Source organism: Lolium rigidum, chromosome 3, assembly GCF_022539505.1.
Source record: "Lolium rigidum isolate FL_2022 chromosome 3, APGP_CSIRO_Lrig_0.1, whole genome shotgun sequence".
Lineage (NCBI taxonomy): Eukaryota > Viridiplantae > Streptophyta > Magnoliopsida > Poales > Poaceae > Lolium > Lolium rigidum.
The window spans coordinates 74366804-74384152 of NC_061510.1; the positions used below are offsets into that span (position 1 = coordinate 74366804).

General features: G+C 44.5%; 1 protein-coding gene and 1 pseudogene across 5 annotated transcripts; one reads left to right on the forward strand and one right to left on the reverse strand.

Annotated features, from left to right (window-relative positions):
• The first annotated feature begins 961 nt into the window (after positions 1 to 961).
• Positions 962 to 2197, forward strand: LOC124695044 (annotated as a pseudogene).
• A 435-nt stretch (positions 2198 to 2632) lies between these two features.
• Positions 2633 to 7304, reverse strand: LOC124696861. Of its 5 annotated transcripts, none has more exons than XM_047229525.1 (8): positions 7218 to 7304; positions 6964 to 7047; positions 6287 to 6823; positions 6075 to 6127; positions 5138 to 5233; positions 3797 to 4056; positions 3056 to 3319; positions 2633 to 2943 (listed from the first exon to the last, which is right to left on the reverse strand). In XM_047229525.1, exons 3-8 carry the CDS (start codon positions 6292 to 6294, stop codon positions 2818 to 2820), a joined length of 807 nt encoding a protein of 268 aa, XP_047085481.1. In that variant the 5' UTR covers positions 6295 to 6823; positions 6964 to 7047; positions 7218 to 7304; the 3' UTR covers positions 2633 to 2817. The 5 variants fall into 5 exon arrangements, with proteins under 5 accessions (XP_047085481.1, XP_047085483.1, XP_047085484.1 ...); XM_047229527.1 differs by having other exon boundaries at positions 6358 to 6828; XM_047229528.1 differs by having other exon boundaries at positions 3056 to 3247; positions 6287 to 6828.
• Positions 7305 to 17349: the final 10045 nt, after the last annotated feature.

A 17349-nucleotide genomic window follows, 5' to 3' on the forward strand; every position in this document is an offset into this window, starting at 1 on the left:
GAACGCCTGTGTGATCATGTACAACATGATCATTGAGAACGAGCGCGACACACCTGTGCAGGATGATCATCCATTTGATTATCAAGGGCCACTAGCTGAGGTAGAGCATGTGCCCCAAGAATTCACTACTTTTCTTCATATGCACAATGAAATTCGAGATGCAGGTGTCCATGCACAGCTGAAGGTGGATCTAGCTGCGCATTTGTGGGCGAGGAGAGGAGCAGCCAACAATGCATGATTTTATTTCTATTTGTTTACCTGGATGAATAATTTAAGTACTATTTGTTTGTTGAGTTATATGAATAATTTAAGTACTATTTGTTTGTTGGGTTGTATGAATAATTTAAGTACTATTTGTCCGATTGATTGTATGAATAATTTAATTCTATTTGTGTGATTGTATGAATAAAATATGATCGATATATTGTTTCAAAATATTGTAAAAAAAAAATGGAGACCACCGTTTGGGAGGCGCCGGTGTGGAAACGGCTTCCCCAAATGGAGGATGCAGTGCCGGCGTCCCCCAAACGGAGGTACCGACCCTCCTACTGGCGCCTATTTAGGGACTACCGGTGAGATGCTCTTAATATCGCACGTTCCCACCTCCACCGCCGATATTTCTGGTCAGCTCCTTCCAAATCGATCCCAAATATCCCGCAGCCGGCGTAGGCCAAGACGTGGCAGATAAGAGTTGCTGATGCAAATTTTATACTAGTTGCTTTTATATACGGATAAAATCAACTAATCAAGTGCCGGACTTCCGGTGATAGTCGGATTTGCCTCAACTAGTCGGGTTCGGAGTTTGGCCATGGCTGGTGATCTATAATAAGTAGGAGTATTATGTCGGACGCTTTCTGGGTTTCTTTGTCTTCAATCCCAGATTGCAGCTACTAAAGTATTCCTGCACAAGTGTTTCATCTTCCGAGTTCCGAGAAAGAAAAGGACAACCGATTTTACTCCTATGGAGGCCTGTAGCTTACCACGCGATATCTTGATTGATATATTTGCCACCTTTAGATCCCTGACCTCGTTCGTGCTGGTTCTGTTTGCTCCTCCTGGCGATCCGTATACACCACCCTGCGCAAGCTTGGCAAGTATAAACAATCCCAGACACCATGCCTGCTCTACACTAGTGAATCTGCCGGTGAGAACGTTGCAGGTCTCTACAGTCTCCCGGAGAACAAGTCTTACACATTGCCTCTCCCAGACCCACCTATTCGTAGTAGATACGTGATCGGTTCCAGCCATGGCTGGATTATCACCGCCGACGAGAGGTCCGAGCTGCATCTCCTCAACCCCATTACAGGTGACCAGATTCCCCTCCCTTCGGTCACCACCATTGAGCAGGTGAAACCTGTTCACAATAACGATGGTGTCCTTCACAAGTACGAGTTCTCATGGTACACTGCAGAAGAGGTTTATGACTCGCCCTCAATCTATGATCTTGGCGAGCTGCGAGACCGTCTCTTCCACAAGGCATTTCTGTCATCAGATCCGTCCAATGGAGACTATTATGTTGTGCTCATCTACACACCATACCACCAACTCTCATTTGCAAGAGCTGGGGATGATAAGTGGACTTGGCTGCCACCACATATTCATTGTTCAGATTGCATCGTTAAGGATTACATGTTCTATGTGTCGACTTCAGATGGAGCAATCCACGAGTTTGATACCAGTGGCCCTACAGTAAGTAACACAAAAGCTTGTTATAGATGAGGTCAAGGATGACATCTTTGAGGAAATACACATTGTTCAAGCTCCATGCGGTGATATGCTGCAAGTTTGGACGGTTCTGGATTCAGCGGAATTCGATGGTGATCTTTCAGAGCCTGAATTTGATGCCGAGTATTATGCACGCTGTTCCGTTATCATCAAAGTGTATAAAGTGGACTTGGCAGCAAAAAAGCTTGCAGCGATAAGCAGTTTAGGTGAGAATGTGATTTTTCTTGGGCATAACCCATCACTCTGTCTTTGTGCTGACCAATATCCCCATTTGAAGGCTAATCATATCTACTTCACTGATGATTCTGAGTACTTGGCTTTCAGACAGAATTGTCACCGTTTTATAAGAGTTGTCAACTTTGAAAATAACAGTACTGAGGAACTTGTTTCCCCTCAGCTTTGGTCCAACTGGCCAGCCCCTGCGTGGGTTATACCGAATCCTAGAAAGATGAATCAAGCATCGCAAGATTAGGTGTGATATGTCTACCTTTTACGTGCTGCCAGTTGACGACATACCTCATTCACTACAAGTCTTCTTCCAATTTAACATGCCATCTTACTACTAGTTAACCTTTTTGTGTCACTACTCCACTGGGATGCAGGAATTTAATTAATACCTTCCTGTTAAAAGAAATGACCATTTTATTTCTTGGGCTAATGACATTTGTTCTCGCAATGTAAACCAGTAATGCTTCAAAGTGGTTTGAGTTCACTGAGAAAATTGTAGCCCATTTTCATCCGTTTGCAATTAACAAAGGAACTTGTACTGCCTCAAGAAAAAGGGAACTTGTACAGTTGTACTTCAGCTACGTAGCTTCCTGCTGGTTTCCTGAAACCGTTTTTAAACACTCCTAGTAACCAGAAGCTTTCATAACATATTATTTGCAACAATAGGGGAATTCTTGAGTAATAACGAAAGATATTTATCTCGCTTAGTTCAAAGGGAGGTATGCTTGCATGTAACTCTATTCGATTAAGAGTACATGCGAAAGAATATTCCCCACAGACTACAAAATGATTACATTCAAGCGGATTTCACATGGCATAATAACTATCTAAAAACATGATCTTGTGGAAGAATCAATGTACACTCTAAATGCCATGACAATACAACTCATGAGCTCCTATATCTCCTTGATTTCTAGCCCTCACTTGGCAACCTTTTTTTGCACATTTGATGCCACTAGCGCCATGGAAGCTTTTGCAGTGATCTTTAAGCTGAAATAATGCACATGTTAACGAATGGTCGGCTGGATGAAAACATATCAACTAAAGAAGAAAAGGAAGACGTAAAACATATCAACTAAAGAAGAAAAGGAAGCGGTCTTACCTCTTCCTTTCGCATCTTTTTAAGCTTTGTTTTATTTTTCTTGTGATAACCAGATAAGAAACACATCATGCAGATGATTTGGTGAGCTCCACACTTTTTAAGTTCGATATTGAACTCCTGATGGACCTCCTTCTCCTTATCCCGGTCTTCCACAACTGCTTGACCGTGCCCCCGGGGATGCTTGTGCAGAACCTGTGGTGGGATGGTGAAGACTGTGGTATCACTCGGAGCATGAGCATCCTCCACAGAGCATACCGAAGTCCCCTAATTGAGTTACAAATGTATGAAGCACATGCCGACTGGACAATTGAATATGCACATGGATTGAAATGAAAAATAATGCAAGCTGTTTCAAAGGACATGCTAAACATGGAGAAAAGACCTGCAAACTATTCTCCTATACCTAAATCACAGGCCCACAGTTTTCAAATAATTCTCCTACACAACTAAATCTCCTACTTCCTCTGGCTCAAAATACTTATCGCAGGCTCAATGAATCTAGAAACATTTTAGCCTATATTTTTCCTAAATCTACGACAGATATTTAGGGGGAGTACTACTGTTGCTTATAGCCACAGACCTGGTATTCTGATGTGAAGTCATTGAGATCGAACAGATTGTCAAGTTGTAAATAAGAAATTTATTGATATCAATAGTATGATCAGAGCAGTGCTAAACTCATACGATCGAGTGAGCTTTCACATAAATCAAGAATTATATGTGCGAAGGACGGATTCATACATGATGTGAAGCCTGAGTAGCAAGAGGAGTAGCGCTGCTCGTGCCACTACTCCTGGGTGACCCATTGCCTTGGAGGACGGTGGCCACGGGCATGTCGCTGTGGCAAATCACCAAGTTCGGTGACGCCAGTGATCCAGGTTGATCATGGTTATTCTGCTCCAGTTCCTGTAGAGGCACCATTTGCTGCATCAACTCATATGGAGCGACTTCCTCAGTTCCACTTCCAGATTGATTCAGAGATAGTTGCGCAAAAGCTGTTTCTACAAAAACATCAAATACAATGTTAGATAAAACAATCTCATGACTGAAATACTGAAACACTAAAAGAACATAGCAAGAGAAAAGTAAAGAATTCCTGTAAAAAAGATGAGAAAACTAAAGAAAAATGCAACATAATCACATGCTGCACAGTAAAATCATAAAGTTGAATAAAGTAATTCAGGGCTAACAAGGTATTTACATATATTTGGGAAAACTAGATTGGATTTTGCTATAAAGAATACATCAAAATCAAGATAGTAGACTATTGGCATACAATGGTCAGAAGCAAGAAAGTTGTCAGCACTAATTTTAATTTAACAGGAAAAGCTTACAAGCCATCAGGATTTTGATTTTGCATTGTGAATTTGCATGCCAAGCAGAAGTGACATCAGAAACTAACAAACATGTAAAGTGACGTACGTGGGGCAAGCAAACAGGAACTGTCACTAAACAACAGCAGAAGGTGCTGTTGCTTGATCATGCATATATGTACGTAGAAAAGATAAATAAAATGCATCTTTGAACATTTAATCATAGTATGTATGGATTGCGCATGCCACATAGTAATACCATAGTTATATAAAGTAATTCAGTGGCAACTAGGTATCTACATATATTTGAAAAGTAGATTGGATTGTGCTACAAATAATATATTAATACCAAGACAGTAGACTTGTGGCTTTCTGAAGTAAAGTTGTCAGCGCTAGTTTTAATTTAGCAGGCAAAGCTTACAAGGCATCAGGATTTTGTTTTTTTATGTGAATTTGCATGCCAAGTAGATGTGGAATCAGAAAGTAACAAACATTTATACGTGGGCAAGCAAACAGGAAACATTACTAGCCAAAAGTAGAATTATCCTGCAATGGATCATATGCTGAATCATCAATTCCTCAGATAAAAGTAGATCTCTGATTAAATGTTGCAGCAGGAACACTTGTGCCAGAAGCGGATAACTGGTTAAACCTTGTAGCATGTATGAGCAATGCATCACATGCCACAGGATGATTAGTGTAAATAAACACTATTAAAGTTTCAAAAATTTATAGTAAGAGAACAGGAAGCATTTACAGATTTACTAACCATCGTTTGAGTCTGCTGGGACTGGAGGAAACACTGCGCCAGGAACCCATAAGTTAGAAGAAGATAATTGATCAAGTACCAGATCAAGCCCGAGTCCTGCTCACATTAGACATTGATGATTAGCAGGAATATACAGCTCAGACCGAAGTAAAACAAAACAGTCAGCTATACCATCACTACAAATTTGTGAATTGCCGGCATCCTTCCAACACATGAACTTGAAGTGAGTCAATGCATATAATGATCCGAGAAAGAATGGCAAAGATCATTAATTGATCTGGATCTCAGATGTATTGTTCAAAAATAGCGCAGGGGATGAATATAAGTACGCCATAGATAAGTTGATTGTCATACAATCCGCAAACTAAAGATAGTTCAATCAGATCAGTGGGAAACTTATTTTTCTACTTTCATCTATTTAAATGGAGTACAAAAGTAAATGATAGATACATGATGAGGAGCAGACAGAAACCTATTCAACAAGTAGATCTACCATGGGTGTATACTGACTGCGGAATACTTTGTGAACTAAGCAAGTTGTGTCAAGTTTCTATTTTATAACTCTAGTTTCTACAAGCATCCTGCTTATCATTCTTTGAAAGTCTTTTCTGTTAGTAGTTGGCAAAAGGTTGAGACCTAACAACTTAACTGAAAGATATTGTCACAAAAAACCTAAATGCACCAGGGATTTTCAATCTAGGATAAACACAATTGTACCAACAATAAACCTCAACTCAACCATCTTGTTCATGCAGACATATATTCACAACAAATACAGATTGGTGGGTTGGGTGTAATATTGAAAAGAACGGCATAGTAAAGTTCAAAACAACATCTATGAGTCATAATACAACAAACCATCAGAAAAATCCATAAATGACATTCAATGAAATGGTTAACATTAAAAGGGGATTTTTTGAAGGTTAAAGTGCTAAACCTGCAGCTGAAGCAGCATTACATGGATTACCAATCATGTGAGGAGCACATAGTCTGCAAACAATACAACAGATTAGATAATTTATATGCATATCGAGCTAAGCGCAAATACTAATTCAGTCAGGTAGTTCAAACAGCCTGCCTGACATTTTAGAAGCAAAGCAAACTGTGTTTTCTTGCAAAACAGGAGATGCTGGATGTGAAAAAACTCACCCGTCCATGCAATATATGATAACCCAACAACATCATGGGTTCAAATACTTTTACCAGCAAACCATTGTTACCTTCATTTCTCTTGGTGTCTTCTTTAAGATCTTTCATTTCCTTACTCCTCTAGTATCTTTATCCTTCCAAAACACTAACCATCAACCCTAGTTCTGATCTTACTTCCCATTTCCATTTGACTCGCATAAATTGGGAAATAAGCTTGGGGCTGGGTCTTCCAGGCCAATGTTTCACCGAATATACAACAATTGTAAGAAAAAACTAATCTGCTCTAGGAAATTTGCAGTGAGGATCAGAGCCTGGAACTTCAATTTCTCCCACTTAATAACCAATATGCTTTCCCAATATAATTGTGCCTTACCAACGTAAAGAACTTCCAGGAAAACAATACAAGAACAGATGTCCCTTTTAACACGAAGCTGACCAAACTTTTAAACCCAAATTAACAGAACCAAGTGCTCAATAACTCATTCCAATGGGGCGCACCATACTAAACATTTTTTTTCCGGTCCAACATAAACAAATCTGCACTGGAGACAAAAAGGAATTAACCCTAGAAGGGAACATTTCTTATGGAACAAACATCGAGCAGGTTCAGGGTTGCACGGGAGGAACAAGATAAGAACAAGAAGAGCATGGGTCCGTAAGAAATTTCAAGCACCAACCTGCTCATAAGTGCCTGAGTGCGAGCATACTGCGCCAAATACTGGATCCACGAGTCCTCGTCGGGCTGCGGCGGCCAGGAGGATCTGGGGGAAGAGAAGAAGAAGAAAAGGATGGCAAGAATCAGAGCAAAAACGCAACAAATTAGAAGAGGAACAGCAATGAATCATAGCAGGGATGGCAAGAATCAGAAGCAGCGCAAGAATTAGAGGAACAGCAAGGAATCCGGTTGATCAAGATGGTAAGAGAACCGCACCTTAGCGTCGGGTCGAGGAGAGCTAATCCCGCGGAGTTAGCCAGGCGGCAGTGCGCGTCCTCGGGTGCTCCGGGGATGGAGGCCAGGTAGCCGGCGAGGTCGCCCGGCCTGCGGCTGGCGACGAGCGCGAAGACGCGGTCCGGATCGACATGGTTGGGGTCGGAGTCGAAACCGGAGTAACCCACCTGCAACGGGAGTCGAAGCCAGAGAAGCCAGAGAAGCAGGAAGCAGCGAAGCAACGGGAAAAAAATCTGCGCAATGGTAAGAGGAGAAGGCGGGATATCGATGGTGGCGAGCTCTTACGTCCATCGCGGTGGTCGGCGGCGTGCAGGGGAGAGAGAGCGGAGGGGGAGGTGGTGGTCGGCGGCGTGTAGCGGCGAGAGAGCGTAGGGGGAGGTGGTGGCCGTGGCGGTGGTTGGCGGGTGAGACGCAGAAGCGGCGCGCCTCTTTGCTTTCAGAATTCAGAATGGGTCTGAAAGAGAGAATAGCCACTAGTGAAAACCGTGCCAAAATATCATTGCATCATTAGTAAAAGGAAAATGATCTAATCCCCCGGGGGATAAGACGCTCCGCAACCTCCGGCTCCGTGGCCGTCGGATGAAAGCCATCGCACGCGCACGCGCTGTTGTCCCAGCAAGACACGTTATCGGTGGGCCCCCCACCACGACCTTATCCCCTCGTCTCTCTCCCGGCGGCCGCTCCTCACTTCTCCCTCCCATCCCGTGCTCGTGAGACACCTCAGATCCGGCGACCACCAATCCCCGCGCCCTCCGCGGTCTCGACGGCGACGGAGGCCCGCCGTGAGCCTCCTCAGGTCCGGCGACCACCAATCCCCGCGCCCTCGACGGTCTCGACGGCGACGGAGGCCCGCCGTGAGCCGCCTCGGGTCCGGCGACCACCAATCCCCGCGCCCTCGACGGTCTCGACGCCGACGAAGGCGCGCACGCGCCGGCTACGGCGCGAGGAGGAGGGCTGCGGGGGAGCGGCGGCGCGAGGCCGGGAGCGGGGAGCGGAGGGCGCGGCCGGCGAGGGAGCCGAGGCGGAACCCCCGTGCGAGGAGGGCCGAGACCGGAGCTCGCCCACATCGCCGCGTGGAAGTCGCCGCCCTTCTCCGCGTCCATGTCGTGGGGAGGTCCGACCTCACCGCGCGGCTCCGGCCGTCCCCACCTCCGTCCGATGTCGGTGACACCTAGCTCCTTCCTCGACCATCTCCTGCCGGTGGTGTGGCGAGGTGCTTGCCGAGGGTAGGCCGGTGTTGCTACCGGCGGTGCATGGTGGTGCTGCAATAGTGCACGCTGCCGACAAGGTGGCACGTCGGTGCTACAAGTCGGGGCGGAAGGAGTTTTGCTAACAAGGTGGTACTCCTCGATTCGTTAGGAGTTTTGTCTGCTTTAGGCTCGTGTTGTTGCTACCTGCGGATACCGGTTTTGCTATTCGAGGTCTCCGGCATTGCTACCGGGGAGGGAAAATTTTTGCTACCGGCGGAGGCCTACTTTGCTACCCTAGGCGTAGGGCGTTGCTACTAGCGGTTTTTGGTTTTGCAATCTTGGGCGGATGGAGTTGCTGCAAGCCTGGAACATCAGACGGCGCTATTTGTCTGCTACAGGCGAGGTCTTCGTTGATGTTTTATAGGATTTGCAACATATGAATAAACAAATTTTCTACAATTTATTTGCGGTTTTGCTACATGTGCACAATATGTTTGCTATGGGGTATATGGCGAGATGTCCGGTGAGTTCTCCGACGAGTTCCCCCTTGATGTCTCCGACGATATCTTTTTTCGCTACAATAGCATATTTTGTTTGCTACAAGCTTTCCGGCGATGTCTCCGGCGAGTCTCCGGTGTGTGTCCGGCAAGCTCAACCTTTTTTGTTTTATTTTATGGGTGAACCGTTTTTTGCTACACTGAAGCAAAATCGAGATTTTTTTGCTACCCGGCAGCAAAAAGGACACGTGTCAGCATGGGAACCCGGGGGCTGGGAAATCAAATCCCCCGGGGGACGCCCAGCACTGTCCTTAGTAAAAATCAACTTCCCAAAATAACACTCATTTCAGCTTTTTTTTTTAGCCAAAATACCACTAGTGGCTAACTGAGACTACCATGGTCGAAGAAACACATATACGTCCTTATCTCTTCAGAACATTTTAACAACAAATCAAGAGAAAACAATACAACACTATCTCCCCTCACTTTGACAAAATTTCAACACAACTTGACAACATTCATCATAACTTGACAACATTGCAACAACATTTTAACATCATTTCAAGTCATTTTGACTACATTTCAGCAATATCAACTATACACATGGTTGAGAATAAGATAGCACCAACAAAAACTAGCAGAAACACATTATGATTCAGACCACTACCTATTACACAAAAGATTATGGTTCTCATGATTATCACAACGATAAGAGCATGGTTCTCATGATTATCACAGCCATAAGAGAATGGTTCTCACAACCAAATGCACTAAACTTGTCGAAGAGGGTTAGGACCGGAACTTTTACTCCTTGTAGATGTACTTGGAGGTGAACAATTGCAATAGCTGCAGCCCTCTGCCTTGTCATTGGATTTGTAGGATTACCAAGTTGAGTACCTTGCTTAGTTGGTGTCTTAGGAGATGAAGTTGATGCAATGCTTGCTTCAACCTTTGATTTTTTTCCTACACGTCAATACACATTGTTAGCAATAATATGCAAGGCATTTGGAAGCAAGTGAAAGAAATTTGGACACGTGAAATGATTACCGTGGAGAAGGTGTCCTCCGTGCCAAGGAATCACAGTGATGAGGATCTACCCCTGCATCGGTGCTCGAAACCGCTCTTCTATGGGTTTGGAGGGTGTGTTTACCGACCCCCTAAAAAAATTACGATTTTTCAAAAATTTGAGGGTCTCTTCTAGCACTTTTTTCGCCCAAAACCGTAAACAAGCTGCTCTTTTACAGATCGGGGAAATATAGATGCTCTTACAATGTTCGTATGAGCAAGCTCATATCCAGTTTATCAACATGCACTTAAGAAAATGAAGGAAAACCACCTCAAGATTGAGTGAGAAAAAAATTACATAAAGCCCTCAAACAAAAAAAATCATAGACTGATGATATATAATAAACTACCCTGATTATATAAAATGAAAATGACACATTAGGAATTTTTTCCTACTGTATTTGTATCAAAAAAATCCTCAAACAACAAAAATGGTTTAGAAAGCACATCTTTTTCTTTCTCGTGGTTCCAAAATTTGAAGGACTACTCTCATTTGGTTCCTCTTCCAAAATCAACAAAATATAATCTCAAGCATGAGCAAAAACCTCCTCAACTTGCATCATCCCAAGTTCCGAACACCAATATGGTAAAGTTCAAATAACGAAGATTAACAAACCTGAAGGGAAAGTCCATCTCTTACATGACGAAGCAATCCGACTTTCAGAATTATGGATCGGACAAGGAACACATGTGTTCCTCTACTGAACAACATCTTCATAACGGATTTGGATCATCTCCTGCTAGAATGGTACGCGGACAGAGACGCCGGCAAGGTGAGGACTAATTGCGCGGGATTAGTGGATAGGAGATTACAAAGTAGTTTTCCGGTCCCCAAGGTGATCTGTTAATTGGCACATTATACATCATTTGGAGAATCTAAGATGTTAGATTTAGATGCACGTATGGCCACGATGGTCCGAATCCGACGGACTCCCTTTTTATATTAGTGGTGATGGTGATGGTGATTAGTGGTGATGGTGATAATTTATTTGTTCAGTTTTCACGATGCTCTCATGCCCTCGAGTCATGTGTGGTGTGTGCCCTACCTTGGTCTGTCAAATGTTGGCAAGAATTGGCTGGCCAATTTTTTGGCCAAGGAATTCTCCCTCACACTTGACCAATTTGGTAACATTCTATGAGAGAAATGGTGGGACATCCATTAGCAGCTAAAATTTTAGCAACAAACCAAACATAGACGATAATCCAATACGGAGTAATAGGCAACCAATTTTTTCGTGGGGCTAGCGTGTGCAATGAGAGATGTGCTCCGGTGTCCCCACCTAACAAACAAAGTTGAAGAGGTAAGTTAACAGCAGAAATATACATAACCCCATAAATTTCACAAAATAAACAAACAACTCCTCAAGTCAAAACCGGAGTAAATAATCCCCACAACTATGTAAAACCGGACAGGAAATCTCTAGCCTCGGTTTTGGTGAGGATTATAATTCCCGTTCACCACGACTGTCCTTCGCCTCTCATCGCCTCCTCAGACCCAGAATCCAGCGATCATGTCCTCCTCCGATCTCCCTTGGAGCTTGATGTCTACGGGTGCTTCTATTCTTGTAGACAGTGTTGGGCCTCCAAGAGCAGAGGTTTGTAGAACAGCAGCAAGTTTCCCTTAAGTGGATCACCCAAGGTTTATCGAACTCAGGGAGGAAGAGGTCAAAGATATCCCTCTCAAGCAACCCTGCAACCACAAAGCAAGAAGTCTCTTGTGTCCCCAACACACCTAATACACTTGTCAAATGTATAGGTGCACTAGTTCGGCGAAGAGATAGTGAAATACAAGTAATATGGATGGATATGAGTGGTAATAGTAATCTGAATGAAATATGGCAGCGAGTAAACATGTAACAAAACGATAAACAAACGGAGATTCGATGCTTGGAAGCAAGGCCTAGGGATCCTGCTTTCACTAGTGGACACTCTCAACAATGATCATATAATAGGGCTACTCTACACTCTTTTGTTGGATGATGAACACATTGCGTAGGATTACACGAACCCTCAATGCCGGAGTTAACAAGCTCCACAATTCAATGTTCATATTTAAATAACCTTAGAGTGTAAGATAGATCAACACAATTACACCAAGAACTAACATAGCATGCACACTGTCACCATCATACCATGAAGGAGGCATAGATCATATCAATACTATCATAGCAATAGTTAACTTCATAATCCACAAGAGATTACAATCATAGCCTACGCCAAGTACTAACACGGATGCACACACTCGTCACCATTACACCGTGCAGGGAGGAATAAAACTACTTTGATAACATCACTAGAGTAGCACATAGATGATATTCAACTAGATCACATAGAGAGAGATGAACCACATAGCTACAGCGGAGCCCTCAGCCCGAGGGGTGGATTACTCCCTCCTCATCATGGAGGCAGCGATGGCGGTGAAGATGGCGGTGAAGACGGCGGTGGAGATGGCTCCGGGGGCAATTCCCCGTCCCGGCGAGGTGCCGGAGCGAGAGGTTCTGTCCCCCGAATTGGACTTTCGCGATGGCGGCGGCTCTGGATGGTTTTCTCTGTTTTCCGTCCTTTCTGTCGATGTTTTTAGGTCAGGGACGATTAAATAGGCCGAGAGTCGGAGTCGGAGGGGCCACGGGGTGACCACACCATAGGGGGGCGCGCCCCCCCCCATTGGGCCGCGCCGCCCTGTGGTTTGGGGCCCCCCTGGCACCCTCTCGACTCTTCTCCGGTGCTCCGGAGCTTCCGGGAATTATAAGCCCTTCGGTCTTTATTTCGTCCGATTCGAAAATATTTCTTTACTAGGATTTCTGAAACCAAAAACAGCAGAAAACAGCAAGCTGGCCTTTCGGCATCTCGTCAATAGGTTAGTTCCGAAAAACACATAAAAATGATATAAAGTGTGAACAAAACATGTTGGTATTGTCATAAAACAAGCATGGAACATCGAAGTTATAGATACGTTGGAGACATATCGGCATCCCCAAGCTTAGTTCCTACTCGTCCTCGAGTAGGTAAACGATAAAAGATAATTTCTGAGGTGACATGCTACCAACATAATCTTAATCATACTATTGTAAAGCATATGAGATGAATGCAGCGATTCAAAACAATGTTAATGCAATGAGTAAACAATTGAATCATATAGCAAAGACTTTTCATGAATAGTACTTTCAAGACAAGCATCAATAAGTCTTGCATAAGAGTTACTCATAAAGCAATAAATTCAAAGTAAAGACATTGAAGCAACACAACGGAAGATAAAGTTTCAGCAGTTGCTTTCAACTTGTAACATGTATATCTCATGGATAGTTGTCAATGCAAAGCAATATAACAAGTGCAATAAGCAAGTATGTAAGAATCAATGCACGGTTAACACAAGTGTTTTCTTCTTGAGGTGGAGAGAGATAGGTGAACTGACTCAACATAAAAGGTAAAAGAATGGTCCTTCAAAGAGGAAAGCATCGATTGCTATATTTGTGCTAGAGCTTTTATTTTGAAAACATGAAACAATTTTGTCAACGGTGGTAATAAAGCATATGAGTTATGTAAATTATATCTTACAAGTTGCAAGTCTCATGCATAGTATACTAATAGTGCCCGCACCTTGTCCTAATTAGCTTGGACTACTCGGATCATTGCTATACACATGTTTTAACCAAGTGTCACAATGGGGTACCTCCATGCCGCACTGTACAAAGGTCTAAGGAGAAAGCTCGCATTTTGGATTTCTCGCTTTTGATTATTCTCAACTTAGACATCCATACCGGGACAACATGGACAACAGATAATGGACTCCTCTTTAATGCATAAGCATGTGGCAACAATTATTATTCTCATATCACTACAAGAAAAGTTCTGATAGACAACGTCTCAAAATCGTCCGCTAAGGGGTATTTTTCGTCGCCTATGGGCCTAACCCGACGATATGGGTTCTGTTGTGGAAACTGCGTCAGGTAAAGTCCTACGACGATTTTTTCGGTCCGTCGCGCTTGGGCGCCCTTCCGCCACGGAAAATCGGACCGTTGCCCAAGTGTTTCGGGAGCCCGTTGACTGCCGACGTCATGCAAGCCGACACGTGGCGGACGCGGTTAACCGCGGTTAACGGCGTTAACCGGCTGAAACCCCGTGGTAGATGGTAGGCCCACACGAGGCCCGCCACGTCTTAAGCGGGCCGGCCCATTAAGTTTGCGGGCCGGGCCAGCTGACTTAGTTTGACCGGTCAACTATATAGGCTGGGCTGGTCCATTAGTTACGTGGGCTGGGCCTAACCTCTAAGGTTGATCTGGTCAAAACTTTAATGGGCCGGCCCACTAAGCATGTGGGCGGGCCGAATGCACTCGTTTGACCAGGTCAACGAGGACAAAGGGCCGGCCCACAAGACATGTGGGACCCACTTTCTGGTATCGGGCCGGCCCATTTACAAAGTGGGGTCCACATTAAAGCAACCGGGCCGGCCCAAGAAGTTAGTGGGCCGGCCCAATTAGCATGTGGGTCCCACTTTCCTGCTATCGGCCGGCCCCTTTAGTACGTGGGGTCCACATTAGATCAAATGGGCTGGCCCAACAAGCCGGTGGGCGGGCCAAAAGCACCGGTGGGTCCCACTTTCCTGTTAAAGGGCCGGCCCATTTAGTATGTGGGGTCCACCATATAGCAAGTGGGCCGGCCCAACAAGATAGTGGGCCGGGCCAAAAACACAGGTGGGTCCCACTTTCCAGTTAAAGGGCTGGCCCATTTAGTATGTGGGGTCCACCATATAGCGAGTGGGCCGGCCCAACAAGATAGTGGGCCGGGCCAAAAAACTCTGGTGGGTCCCACTTTCCTGCTAAAGGGTCGGCCCATTTAGTATGTGGGGTCCACCATATAGCAAGTGGGCCGGCCCAACACGCTAGTGGGCCGGGCTAAAAACACTGGTAGGTCCCACTTTCGTCTTAAAGGGCCGGCCCATTTAGTATGTGGGGTCCACTATATAGCAAGTGGGTCGGCCCAACAAGATAGTGGGCCGGGCCAAAAACACTGGTGGGTCCCACTTTCGTCTTAAAGGGCCGGCCCATTTAGTATGTGGGGTCCACCACAAAAGCAATTGGGCTGGCCCAACTAGTTAGTGGGCCGGCCCAGTAGTGGGTGGGGTCCACCTTAAAGCAAATGGGCCGACCCAATTAGAGTGTGGGGCCCACAGTAAATCAAATGGGCTGGCCCAATAAGTAGGTGGGCCGACTGTTTAGTTCGTTGTTTATATGCTCGGCGTAAAAGGCGCTTTAGGATTTTGCGGGCCGGCACGTATGTGATTTCGCTTAATTGGGCCGTTTAAGGGATGAGAATTCGTGATTTAGATATCGAGAATATTTACGCGACATTGATTTACGTCGGATAGCCTCACTTACCACAAGCACCAAAGAAAAAATGCGCGAAAGAACTATAAAAACTAACTAAATATTACATCGATTGCAAGGCTTTGAAAAAATATTACAGAACCGAGAGAAATTGAATGGTAATTAAACCTAGCAATACAATGAAGCGATCCGGCAATCTTTTAAGTTGTCCATGCAGCACCTATATCTGAAACAAAGACATTACAAGTTAAGACAGCAACAATGGAAACGCAAAGACACAGCAATATTGTTTGCCAAAGAATTTGGAACTCATCATTTTGTCGTTATAACAAGATCATTGTAATGCGCACAATAAGCAAACAAAGAGTGCATGCCGCATACCAACGACCAATATAACAGAGCATGTTACAATGAAACGAGTGACTTACTACTCGTCGAGTCCCATGCAAACCAACATGTTCGGGGAGTACAAAATTGGCATGAACAACATAGTAGCAAGGCTATAAATTTTGTAACAACGACTGAGCAAGATGAAGTTATGATGGCTACATCTACAAAGCAGGGAATGTAAACCAAAAATAGAAGTTACGATGGCAAAAGCTAAAGAGGAGGGAATGTGAACCAACATGTGCCAAGTGCAATTACTTCATTTTGGCCGTGAACTAAATAATACTCCTGAACTTATAGTAAAGGGGATGCAAATCAAGATGTTTCGGGATATAAACTTGTAATGAGCAACACATAGAGGATAGTTAATGCTGGAGCTTAGGATGGACCAGATACAGAATATAGTGGGATCATCGCGTGAACTTGTATAAGAGGGAATGCAAACCAATATGTTCATCTTTCCATATGTGAGCGTCATGCCAAGTCAGAGAAACAAGTCAATAATGCAGCTTTTGAAGAACAAGATGGCACGCAAAATTATTATCTAGTAGTATGACAAGTTTATTTGTACTACAGGCTAGATAGCAGAGTGATAGCATGCCAAACTAAGTCCTTACTTTGTTAGCTTACAATGAACTAGATACAAAACAATGGCATCACCTGTAGTACAGGGAATGCAAGCCAACATGTTCATGTAGTAAAAAATTGGCACAAACAACATAGTAGCGGGCCATAATTTTTGTAACAACGACTGAGCAAGATAAAGTTATGATGGCTAGATCTACGGAAGCAGGGAATGTAAACCAAATATAGAAGTTACGATGACAAAAGCTATAGAGCGAGGAATGCGAACCAACATGTGCAATTACTTAAAATTGGCCATGAACTAAATAATAGCAGGATGTTACTATAATACCTACTATAATTTTTGTAACAACGACTGAGCAAGATAGAAGTTATGATGGCTACATCTACAGAGCAGGAATGCAAACCAAAATGTTCAATCGCTTAAAGTTAGCAATGAAGTAGAAAATAGCAACGTGTTACGGTCATAGCTAGGAATGAACTAAAAGAGCTTCGGACAAACAAGCATCCGAACCCGAACATGGCGCTAAAACAAGGGACTTACATTAGGAGAAGCACTCGCGAGTCGAGAGTCTTCACGGGTTGATAGATCCGGTGATGAAGTACGCTACATGTGCTACTTGGGGTTGGAGAGACGGCCATTACACTTCATGGTTACTCATCTCATACTGCAAAAACGTAACGGCGCGTCGTTAGCACAAACAGGTTCCCCCAAGATTAAACAAGAACTTGCGAGGCAAGCAATAGAAAAGCGACGATGAGAAGAGTTTAGATCATGCACGGCGCCGCTGGAGCAGATCCGGTTCATGCACGGCGGTGTCGGTGAGCAAGATACGATGCGGTGGACGACGGATCCGCGAGCGGCTCCGGTTGGGTGGGCGATACCGCTGGCTGAAGCGACTGCGGTAGACTGGCTGGATGAGCATATGGTTTCGAGGTACGGCGGGGATGATCCGGTCCGGTTGATGACGGCGTCGATGAAGCGGCTCCGGCATGCAGCGGGATGACGAGGATCGCGAGGGCTCGGGTAGGCCGGGAAGTCCGGCGGGGATGTTCCGGTGCGGTG